Consider the following 12694-nt stretch of genomic DNA (forward strand, 5'->3'; position numbering starts at 1 on the left):
GAAGTCGTCTACCGGTAGTGACCAAATCATTACCCCCTAAATGCACTATGACTATGGACGGCGGTGACCTCATCCGCTCTAACAAACCCTCAAAAAATGCCTGAAACTGGTCAATACAGAGACCGCCCCTTCCGTAGAAGGACACTCTGTACCCGTATTCCCCAGGTACGTGAATCATGTCACCTGCTTTGAATACGTCCGCGGCCCGTCTCACGTATGAGTGGCCCACGACCCACACCTCCTTCCTTACAGCCGGTGATGTGCAACCGCTGGCCTGGTGTTGGGTCGACTGCACAGTCCGCCCTGCCTCGTAGGCTTGCGCAACTGAAAACAAACAAAGACAAGAGGCGTGAGTACATGATTACAGCTTCACAACATGTGCAATCGCACGTACCTCTTATAACAATTGGAGGACCAACGCCCCACACGTTTTACTTGTTCTACATTAAGACCCCTGGCTGTAGCTTCAGTGGCAGCCCCTATCCGAAAGGAATGGGTCCCAAATTCGCCCGGGTCCAAGCCCGTTGCGGCAATGGCCATTGCAAGCACCCGCTGAAACTGAAACCTCGTCAGTGGGGTGGCGTCTGCATGCCTCAACAATGTCCCCCCCCATGATGCCACCCTTCGTGCTAGGTAGTCTTCTATGCACTGTACCGGACACATGGAGGATCCGGGGGTCCGGCGAATGATCGTGCAGTCCCCCCTCCCGTCTTGGTCGGACTTGGACCTGAGAAAGGAGACAATCATCGCATCGCCCCTGATCTGGACATGTTCCCTGCACAAGCCCCCCGACACATCCTGTTTGTTCCTTGCAACCAGCTCACTAACTCTCATAGCCCCGTGAAATGCCAGCGTAAATGCAGTCCGGAACAAACAGGTCTCGAAAGGGGACGAGCACGTGTTAGGGAGTGAGGCCAGTAACTGGGCCAACCTATCCAGACCTATCGGTCGTCTTACGTCTACTCTGCGACCCTCTAGGCGTTGCCACCCACGCAGCGCTTTTTGTACTGTAAAAGACGCTGTCGGGTCCTGGATGCCATGGGCCTTGGCAACAAAGGAAATGGCGGCACGATGCCTTTGGGCCGTAGCCACCGATTTCCCAGCCCTACGTAAAGACATCAGAAAAAGTACTACACACTCTTCCTGCCCCCACAGTCCCCCTCTCTCTGCCCCTAAAAAGGCTAAATAGGCCTGAAACGCCCCTTCATATGCCTTCCTTGTCCTGGGTGCTAGACTCTCTCCCACGAGGTGACGAAGTTCGGGGCACCGAGAGACCAGAGAGCTTCGGGGAAGGGTGCCGGCTCTGGGTCCGCTGAAGGAAGGAAACCCGAGAAAGCCTGCATGTGAAAACGAGACAGTGCATCAGCAGCCTGATTCATCACCCCTGGGACATGTTTTGCTCTGAATATCACGTTCAGTTGCATACACAGTAAGACAATTTCTTTGAGCAGCCTCAAAATCAATTTACAACGGGCTGCCTGACTATTGATGCATTCTACCACGGTCATATTGTCGGACCAGAACACGACAGAATGATCTCTGAACCCGTCTGGCCATGTTCTCAGGGCCACCAGAATGGGAAATAGTTCAAGGAAAGCTATATTACCCGTCAGCCCCTTCTCGTGCCACCATAGGGGCCACTTTTGTGCAGACCATTTTGTGCCGAAGATGGCGCCAAAACCTATACTTCCTGCTGAATCTGTCCATAGCCCAAGCTCTTCGGAGGACACGGCTGGCTTGTTCCAGACGACTCGGCCATTGAAGTCCGCCAAAAATGCTAACCAAATCCGCATGTCCTGGCGGACCTCGGCCGATAATCTCGTGCGATGATGCCCCTCTCTTAAGCCAACCATTGATTGGGCAATCGAGCGGGAAAACGGGCGAGCCATTGGGATCACCCTCAAGGCAAAGTTCAACTTTCCCACTAATTGTTGCAACTGGTGCAGTGTAACCTTAGGTGTATTTAAACATACTTGAAGGGCTGTCCTGAATTTCAACACTTTGCTAGCTGGTAAACGGAAACACCCCTCCCTTGAGTCCAACTCGATCCCCAAAAACTCGAGGCAAGTCGTGGGACCCATAGTCTTACCCGGTGCCAATGGCACGCCAAAATGACCCATCAACACACAGAATTCATCTAAGGCCTGGGCACATTCGGGACTTCCGGCGGAGCCCAGGAACAAAAAGTCGTCAAGGTAGTGCATTACATTTCGAAAACCCGTTTTCTTAGTAAACACCCATTGCAGGAAAGTACTGAATTGCTCAAAATAAGCACATGATATAGAGCAACCCATTGGCATACACCTATCCATGTAAAATGACCCCTGGAACCCGAATCCCAAAAGACGCTGATCGTCTGGGTGTACCGGGAGCAACCGGAACGCTGACTCGATATCAGATTTCGCCATCAACGTCCCGGGCCCCAGGCGATTCAAGATGGCTACTGCCTCATCAAACGATGCGTATCGCACCGAACAAACTTCCGGATCAATTGCGTTGTTCACCGAAAGACCATGTGGAGCAGACAGATTATGGATCAAACGGAACTCACCTGGGTCCCTCTTGGGGACCACCCCTAACGGAGAACAAACAAAATTCGGTACCGGGGGTACACTAAACGGGCCGGCAACCCGTCCCCGGCTAACCTCTTTCTGAATTTTCTCATGCACTACAGATGTATGTTGTAACACGGAAAGTTGATTTTTGCACATCCCTACCCCCTGAAAGTCCCCCACCGGGATGCGGAAACCATGTGAAAAACCGTTCCGCAGCACCCCGGCAGAAGTACGATCCGGGTATTCGCTGAGCCAGGGAATCATTGCCAAGGTATCAATCGGGGTTGGTAACGGCGCCCCTCGGCCAAGCTTAGACCTGTTTGGCGCCCCCCTTACCCCCATTCTCACCCGTTCTGGCTCTGCACGATGACTCAGGATGGGACGACCCACACGTACTACATTCGTGTTTGAATTTACACAATCCCGGAGGCCTGGTACATTTCCCTTTGTTAAAATTAAAACAGAAACCCTTTCTCCCTGTATTGCCTGCGGGCCTCGACTGGTCGTCGGTGCTCGTACTTGGTCGAAAGGGCGTCCCCACATTTTGGCGGGAGTAATCAACATTGCTCCCAACCAATGGCATTCTTAACATTCCCGATTCTTTCATTTTATCCCATGTTACAGAATCGTAACAATCCCAAGTCAAACTCTTGTTATGTTCCTTCTCTTTCCTGAACAGGTTGTCATAACAAAACCAATGGTTACCTTGATACGATGTCGAGTACCCCATAATTCGTGATTGATAAACGGGAAACTCAGGAAGCAACTCGGGCCTACGTCCCCCCAAAATCGATGTGAAAATACCCCACGCATTGCCCCAGTTGCCAATAGTCTCATTCACCTTAAAGGCGGCCATTTTTGCGCGCCAAACACTCGGATGCATTAAGTCCTTCTGACTTTTAACATGCTCCATATCATAATGGTCAACAAGCAAGGAGAAAATATTCACATACTCCCCAGACCAGATCTTTTCCTTTATAGCCAAAGGCACATGTTGTCCCAGTCTCTCTCTACGAGAGGGTGCTGACTCGTCCCTTGCAATCGGCAATGGCCGCTTACCTGAACCGGACGCGACTTCTGCCGCTGGCGGCTTGTCTTTAGCCGCCTCCCTTTTCTCACGAAGTCCTTTTATCAGCGCCTGTGCCTCGGCAGCCGCGGCGCCATCACTACTATCCCCCAACCATGCTGCTAGCTGTGCTGCCAGCTCGGGGGGCATGTCTCCCTTGGGTGTCGGGGTGACGACAACAGGGATTGGATTCCCCTCGATCGGTACTGGGGTCGGCGCCTCGAGCGGGGTAGAGGGAACCGGGACGTCTCCACCGGCTGGAACCCTTCTCGGCCTCTTAGGTCTCCCTCCAGCCGGCGCAGGGCCCGTACCCTCCTCCCCGTCCCGTTCTGCCAACCGTTTCTTTATGTCGGACACTTCTTTGCAAAGGGCCCGCACCATCTGGTCGGTCGTCATTCTCTTCGCGCCTTTCTTGGGCATCTCCCCGAGGAAGTATCTAGAAGACAAAGAAAAGGATCAAAACGCTCAAAATTGGCTCTTCGTTCTGTCCCGAGCTCACGTGTAGCGAGGAGGTGCAGCTTCGGAGCACAAGAACAAGAGGACGTCTTCTGGTCTTGCGTCTCTTTTATCCGTCTTCAGGGCGGGCGAGAACCCGCCCCTGCCCGCCCCTAGGGCGGGGCTGGCTACGTCGGTGTCTAGGCCAGCCCACTCTAGGGCGGGAAAAAGCGCGCCCCGGCTACGCCGCTTCGGGCATACCAGCCGAGACACGCCTCCCGCCCAAAAATGGCTTCCCGGGGGGATCGAGGCACTCCACCATACGTTCGGGGGGACCGAGTGGTCGCCCCTTTCCACAATTATGCTGTGTCCAGGCCACTTGTCCTGAATAGAGTCAGTATTTTATCTAACAGGAGACCTCCTTTGTGTTCAGTGGGCAAAGGTCAGTATCTGTACGGGCGTCATTGTTCCATTATATAATCTGTTTTTGATTCTCATGTTTGTTATTATCAAAAGTGTGTTAGCTCAATATAGAAGTGGCTGCTAAATCTAGCTTAATTAAAAGGGGTTATTAACTGTGAACTATATCCTGGTCTGTTGTGTTAGTACTCGTTTTTCATTTGCAATACATCACAATAATGCATCAAACAATTCTGTTACTCTGCAGTACTCCTCTGCAATATGTTTACTAAATCGATCTGTCATTTTGCTACTTCCTATGGATCTTATCATACTAAATAAAAACATGGACGCTACCTGAATTTCTATTGTTAAAGATAATCATATTGACCTATAGAAAAATATTTCCTATAGCTGTCTACCCTCCTCCGTTCCTAAAATAGAGGTTTTTAGCTGTAATTTGTAGGCATACTTGATAACGTAACTTTAAATGTGAGATGATCATCCAGAGACAGACTTATTATTTAACCCCTTGCATGCTGCCGCGATTCTGCGCCTGTGCGGCAAAATCACGAGTGGGCGGGTTTATGACGGCCCCCAGCCGTCATCAGCACACGAACCCTGTAGTGCATGACAGATGGGGGCCGTCATCAGCATGCAAGGGGTTAAACAATTTGACGTTTTCTGCCCTGTTTCGAGCTCGTCAGTGGGATATAGTGTGCATGCTGTGAGATTAGTTAATTTCTTAGGATGTCTCATTTCAGAGAATTTAGAAGTTCTGACAAGTATTGAAAATTTTTATTTATATTTCTCACAAACCTGACTTGCGGCCCTGACTTTCAAGGCTTTGTTGAGCCGTAGGCGAGGGCCTTTAATAAGGGAGCGGGCCTTTAATGGCCGGTAGAGCCATTGAGGGCTTTAAGGCTATTAGAACATTCTGCCCTTAGAGGGCAATAGGTTCTAATTTGTAAAACAAAGGCCTCACGGAGCCTGAGGGAAATTAAATCCCCTCTGGCTTTGTGAGGCCTTTTGTTCACAGCAAAAGCTGTGAACAAACATTGAAATGTTGTACCCCCAGGCTTCTACCGGCCATTGGAAGCCTGGAGGATTCCATTGTTTTCAATGGAGCTCCCAAAATTCCAATGTTCTATTTCCTCATAAACTTGTAACGAATTGCAGGCCATCATAGTTGCTTTGAGTGCTAAAAATACTTGTCCTGACTTTTCATGAGTGAGTACAGGGGACCGGAGTAGAGAGCAATGATGCACATAACTTTTAGCACATGGCATTGACGGTGCGGGAGAGTTGAGGGAAGTGGAGATATCCACACAGCCATTGGTATTCTTCCACTTTTATTTCCTCAGATTTGTTTCCAGTATTGATAAATTGGGATTTCTGTTCTGGCCGTGAAGTATTCCAAAGTTAAGTTGTTAAGAGTTCTGCCTCCTATCTGAGTTTTTTTAGGCATGTGAGGCAATAGGAAATTGAGCTTGTGCCTACAACCCAAACAACTTTACACCAAACATGGCATGTAAATAGAACTTCGCTCAGAAATCATGCTTTTTTTGGTTTGATGTACATTTTCCCTGTCGTTTTTTAAAATATAAATGTTAAGAAAGGTTGTTGAGTTGGCTTTAAATGCTTAACAGTTTTCTTTATCTGTAATATTTGGGAATACAGAAATTTTAAAAAAGTATTCGATCGGACAAGGGAGCTCTTTCTCCCGTCATCCCTTTTGGATAAGCAATCCTTAAGTTGGTACAATGTATACTAGTTATCTGATTGGCTGCTGCAAGAGAAGAATTCCTCCTGTGGTACAAAGTTCAGGATGTGGGGCATGGGCCTGCTTCCTGAACGTAAAGCGAAAAAAAGGTCATAAAAGGGGCCAGCATGTGCACATCTGGATCTCTCAGGGCCCTATTGGGGAACCTTCAAAGTGCCCCAATTGTTAATAAATTAAAAGAATCGTATATAAAGAGTTACAGGCTTAATAAATTCTCTTAGGGATGCATAAGTCCCTGACACCTAAAATGGAGGCTGGGATCGGTACTATGAGCTTCAGCTGCCATTACAGACGTCGGGAACTGCAAATCCTGAAAAAGATTTGCAAAGTCCTCAGACTACAGGCTCAAGTACTACAATCTCAGGGCACGTTTCCAAACTGATGTATTACTGTTTGGGGATTAGCAGTCATGGATTTCGAACTGTTAACCCCCTAAAGCAGTTGCATTGCTCACGAACCGCAAATCCTCTTTGGGGTTGAACAGACAATGACTTGGTATTTTGGTACTGTATTTAAAGTGATGTTTCAGATTGCTTTGTGGTATATAGGATATACTAAGGGCCTCATTATGATGTCGGTCAGAAATGCTCCTAAAGGCATTCGGTTTGTCCGAAATCCGTGTTTGAACCCATGTTTCCGACTGACTCGCAAACATTTCAGACTGATCGATTACGATGGTAGGTAACCGTTTGGTCCTTCTGACTCAGTTCCAATCGGCATTCAGAGGAACCGAGTCGGTCGGAGCCAACTTGTACGGCTCTATGGACCGCATTTCGGACCAACAGATTACGATGTCTGATTCAAGCAGGCTTTCCAACTCTGTTTGTCTGACGCAGATCGGCTGTCAGAATCTTACTTTGGGTGCCTGAAGCAGGCCCCCCTTCACCCAGAGTACTCCGGTTGGGGCCTGTTTGGGTACCCATGGGACCCCTTTTTACAACCATGCACAGTGTGGCAGCCACCATGGGGTGCCTGCCAGCGGGTGCACAGTTTTCCACGACCACCCCTTTCTTCAATTAGAACCTGTGTTGTCAGTCGGAACACAGGCTCCCATTAAAGTCAATGTGATTCTTACCGAACGGGTTTCGGAACCATTGTAATCAGTCAGTCGGACTCCCCAAACCCGAGTCGGTCAGAAACCATTCCGACACTGAGTCGATCAGAATGCTTTTTGACTGACATCGTAATGAGGCCCAAAATGTCAAATTATGTCTGGTAATAAACGCTAGGAATGAAACATCCCATAATCCTTGGATGAAGTACCTACAAATATCAATTGAAGATCTGAAGCTGTCAATTTATTGAGAAACATCACAGTAACACTCTTATATACACATGCCTGTAAAGGATAGTTAACAATATGTTCATGCTATATGGACATGGCCCATAGCCATATTTTATCCATGTAAATTCATAGATATATTTCATTTAGAGTGGAACTTGGGAAAGTAAAAAAAAAGAAAGGCTCATTTAGAGTTTGGTGGATGGTATACTCCGTCACAAACATTGTGGATATCCAGTCAGCCATATTGCAAGTGTATAGGTTATAATGCACTGGTAATATGCCAGTTGAAATATCTGCAACATTTGTGGTAGAGTTTCCATCCCGCCAAACACTAAATAAGCCTCTACGTGTATCCATCACATAACGTTGAGTTCCAGTTTCCTGTGCTACCTATTGCAGAATAATGCAAAAAGCAGTCAGAGTCAACATAGAGGATGGTGCCTGTAGACTTTTAGGCTGACAGAACATGAATTTAATTTAATCTGTATTTGATGCAAAGTAGTCACTTTATGCCGCCATTAATAAGGCGGATTTTAAAACTTTCTCACCAGTGTATTAGATATGTATCTGAATGGGGACAATGCACAGCTCTGTTCTTCTATTGCTAAATTCTTTAAAACAAAATGTAAAGTAAGCACTCCAATGTAAGTAACATCTTCAACTTGTATTTGTTTCTGTGTCGTAATCATTGATGTTATTATCATTGACTTATGAGAAGAATATATTGGTTCAAGAACATGAAATCTGGAATTGTTTTTCTCATCAGTTTGGCGACTAAAGATGCTTTTTAATTTTTGTGTTTGAGGAGCGTAGGTGATCGGATTGGAACTTTTTGTTTGATGTGTTTGTCTTTCTTCATAATGATTGCAATTATTATATGTGTTAAACAATAAAACATTTATGACTGATACACTCCTTCACAGTTTCGAGTGTAGATTCTAAGACCAATATCTTGACTGGCTGGCCTACCAAAGAAGCTTTGATTGTTTTCTTTGTTTCTCAGCATATTTTATAAATCCTTTTTTACCTATTGAAACATTTCTCATGTCTACTTAAGTAGTCTGAATGAATAACTTTCCGGTATGTCTTTGCAGAATAATGAAATACATAATTTAATGGACAGGTTTAATCCAAAATGGTGTTTTGGTATCTGCCATCATAACTACAGGAGAGTACCTGGTGCAAACTATTGAGCACTAATGGGCACCCACTACATATACGTGAATTGGAAATATTATATTTTGTTCAAAATGTAGTGTTGGAAAATGGCCCTTGCCGAAGGGTCGCCCCAAACCTTTTGCCTTCCTCCACCTCCTCTTTTTCTGACTTTCTTTTTGTTGGCTTTAGATCTCTAAGCATTTTACCAATGCTGACCAGTCTAAAGTGCATGTGATCTCTCCTATAAACATGGTTTAATTGGTTTACATCTGTTTGGCATATTTAATTTACTTATAAGTCCTTTGTATAGTGGTATAGCATATACCATGGGGCTGTAAATTAATTGTTACTAGTGGGCCTGCAGCACTGATTGTTCCATCCACAAAAGTAGCCTTTCAAACCTGGCTCAGGCCTGCCATCACAGGGCCTTTGTGTGCAGTTTACTACCACTTCGACTTGGCATTTAAAACTACTTGCAAAGCCATAAACTCCCCTTTTATTACACGTAAGTCTCCCCTAGAGAAGGCCCTATATAGCTCTAGGGCAGGGTGCTGTGTAAATAAAAGGTAGGACTTGTACTGTTAAGTTGTGCATGTCCTGTTAGTGGCAAACACTCAAATTCATTTTTCACTACTGTGAGGCCTACTCCTTTCATAGGTTAACATTGTGAATTCTTTAAAACATGTTAAAGGCGTAATTCCAGATCAGAAAGGAGTAGCTGCATCATGTTTTATATCTTTGGAATGGTAATGATAAATCCTCTTTAATGGTAAAGTTGGATTTAACATTACTATTTTGGAAATTCTACTTTTAGAAAGTGGACATTTCTCTTTACTGCTCTGTGTGCTTGTAGCCTGTTTCCAATACATGTCTGGGTGGGTGACAGCTACGCTTTGTGTATTCTCTCTAGGCAGCCACAAACACAGAAAGGGTAGGTGTGACAGAGAACTCATCGGAATTCTGATAGCTCTTTCTATTCCGGAAGAGGGGGGAAGCTGACTCTTCTTACACTGGAATAGGCAGAGTTCTGTTTCCCACACAAAGGGCTGATTTCCCCTTACTGATAGTCTAGAGCCAGGTAAGGGAAAGTATGCACTTCAAATACCCTTCTTTGAAGTCACCCCTACTTCAGCAGCAAAACTGGGTATAAGTACTGTGGCTCTGACCCTACCAAGATAGTACACTACTCGACCTGTGAAGAACTCTGCCTGGAGTATAGACTGCCGTGCTACAAGGATTGCCACCCTGCTTGACTGCTGCTCTGGAAACACTCCTTTCTGCTTTGCTGTGCTATCCTGCTGCCTGCTGATCTCTGTCCTCCTGAGGACCAGGACTGGGCCCATCACATTTTAACCCAGAGTGACTCCAAGGGCTTGCTGGTTTACCCCGTTTTCTAAAGTCTCTGGACCATCAAAGACTTCCTTCAACTCTGCAACAGCAACCTGGACTCTGCCATCTGTGAGTCTTGCCATGCCAAGTAGTGCTAATCCAGTCCTGGGCCCTTGAAAGGTGATTTCTGCTGTCCAGAATCATTAAAATCAACGCAGTGACAACTTTGCCTTTCAACACTGATGCAGAAGTCGATTTGCGACATTGCTTTGACAGACTGCGCGACTCTAAGCCCATGCAGTGCCTGCATCATAAAGGAATTTTGGTGACGAAGCCTCCATCGTCTGCTCAGATAGGAACTGAGTCATCAAGCCTTTGAAGTCTATGCCCCTCCTCAATTGTGGTTGGTCTGAACTCTGGATTTACCCTGGTCCAGCTCGACAGCAAGTAACCCCTAAACGCTATTTGACTCTAAGCACTAGATTTTGATTTAATCTTTAATAACTCTGGTTCTACTTATTAGGTTTTTATCTTTTTGGTCTTGTTTTACTCATAAAAATATAATCTATTTTTCTAACTCTGTGATTAGTATTTTTGTGGTGTTTTCATTGTGTTACAGTGTGTGTGTGTGTGTGTGTGTGGATGCAAGTGTTGCACAAATACTTTGCTCATTGCCTCTTTAGATAAGCCTGCCTGCCCTGTACCAAGCTGCCATAGGGTGAGCACAGGTTATCATTTAGCGTATATCTAGCTTACCCTGATCAGAGTGTTGGTTTCTGCTTGAACAGGATGCATGCCTCTGCCAACCAAAGACCCCGGTTCTAACATGTGGCTTTAAAAATTTGTGTTGCATTTTTCGTTCAACGTTTCATGCTTTTCATCCCAAAGGAATACAAATCCCCGCATAGGAGATATCCTTCAGAAACTCGCCCCATTTTTGAAGATGTACGGCGAGTATGTGAAGAACTTTGACAGAGCCATGGACATGGTCAACACATGGATGCAGAGGTCCTCACCATTTAAAGATGTCATTCAGAATATCCAGGTACTCTATTGTGTAATAGATGTTGTTCAGCTCCACGCAAAGCATCTTCCTTGAATGTGAGTTCCCAGCCTTAGTTCTACTATGTGGCATAACTTCTGCTGTACTGGTCAGTTTGGGTATGAATAAATTATGCATAAAATGGTGTATCTATGCTAGCTTATATCTTTACATATTCTTTAAACACAGAGAATGAAAATCCTTATGTTCTTTAAAATACTAATTCAGTAACATTTTTCTTGGAAATTTTCATGCTTAAAAGCGAAAGAAATGATTACGAAATGTAAAGACTTCCCTAAAATGCTGTACATATAGGTCTTTGTTTGTTGGCTCTTTCTTGACTTGTTCTAGCATTAAAAAGACCAAAAAAAGGATTTTTAAAGCAATGGATAACAGAGCGACAATAAAATGAGGATTAATATTGCAGCACTTCTGGAAAGAAGGGATAGGAGATTGTGCGTAACATCTGCTGCTATTAGCCTTTCTCTGTAAAAGAAAATAAGAAATCGTAATGAAGATTGTTTAAGACCATATGTTTCATTTTTTATGCAGCATAAATGGATCAAAAGCAACTTAATTGGCAAAACCACATATTACTTTACCAGCCACGTCATCAAGCTATACTTTCACTATTTAACAGCTACTACCCTGCTAGTTAATTTCAACTTTTCTCCACTGCTCCCTGTATTTTCAATACATGGCAGGAACATGTGTCAAACACTAACGTTTGGCCCTGTTCCATTCATGTCTGGATTAATTGCATTCTGAAATTTAGTCATTGTGTTTGTTTAGACATCTGCATTACACTCAAAGCTCTGGGCATGTCATTGTATATTCTCATAATATCCAGTCTTCTTTGGGCTTATAATTGAGAACATTTTGAACTTCAGTATGTGTTTGCTGATTTTCTTAAAAAGTATTAAACCTAGTATGCTCTGCTCAGGTTGCAGTCTAATGTATGTTTGATGAAGCCATCGGTGTGTCTACACAGTATGTTCTAATTTAGTGACATACAGCATGCCCATAATACGTGCACACAGATTGTTCATGCTCCAGGCATGTAGAAACTGGGCATGTTTAATACCCTAATTGAAATGATTATTTAAATATTTATTTATTTAATCATAATGTGTCATGTTCCTTTGCTGTGTTTACTGCTGAAACATATAGGTTTCTATTTTTTTTATTTTATTTATTTTATTAAAGTCCATGAGTACAAATATATTCATACATTGGCAAATACCATAATTTCTCTCAAAAAGAGAAAAAAGGAAAAGAGAAAAAAAGAGAAGATAAAATAATTTTTTCAAAAAAGAGAAAAAGAACATATAGGTTTCTTAGTGATGAAATAATCATCAAAGGTAGAAACATCAATTTTTTTGTGTGTATCTTACGGCATTATGTGAAATTTTAAGTTGTACAAAAATTACCCATTATCAAAGCATTCTGAGATTTTTTTTAAAGGGGTATGCAGCCTCAATGTCATCTCCCACACAGTGGTTTGGACACCGTGTACAGGTGAAGTTGCTTTGGTATATAACATCTGCATACATCCATGTAGGTGAGATCTTTCGGAGCAGAGCTTCAATCCCTAACATCTTGCCACTGTCAGGACTCTGTACACCACCTTCCAATTTTAATG

At 44.5% G+C, this 12694-nt stretch overlaps 1 protein-coding gene across 1 annotated transcript in view; it reads left to right on the plus strand.

Annotated features, from left to right (window-relative positions):
• Positions 1-12694, plus strand: part of FGD3 (FYVE, RhoGEF and PH domain containing 3) — a 569969-nt gene that overhangs the window by 442094 nt on the left and 115181 nt on the right. Inside the window, exon 7 of the mRNA XM_086939157.1 lies at positions 10899-11055. Coding sequence (XP_086795283.1) covers positions 10899-11055 — 157 coding nt within the window. The remainder of the gene's footprint in view (positions 1-10898; positions 11056-12694) is intronic.

The sequence above is a fragment of the Lissotriton vulgaris genome, chromosome 9 (genome assembly GCF_964263255.1).
Source record: "Lissotriton vulgaris chromosome 9, aLisVul1.2, whole genome shotgun sequence".
NCBI classification, from domain to species: domain Eukaryota; kingdom Metazoa; phylum Chordata; class Amphibia; order Caudata; family Salamandridae; genus Lissotriton; species Lissotriton vulgaris.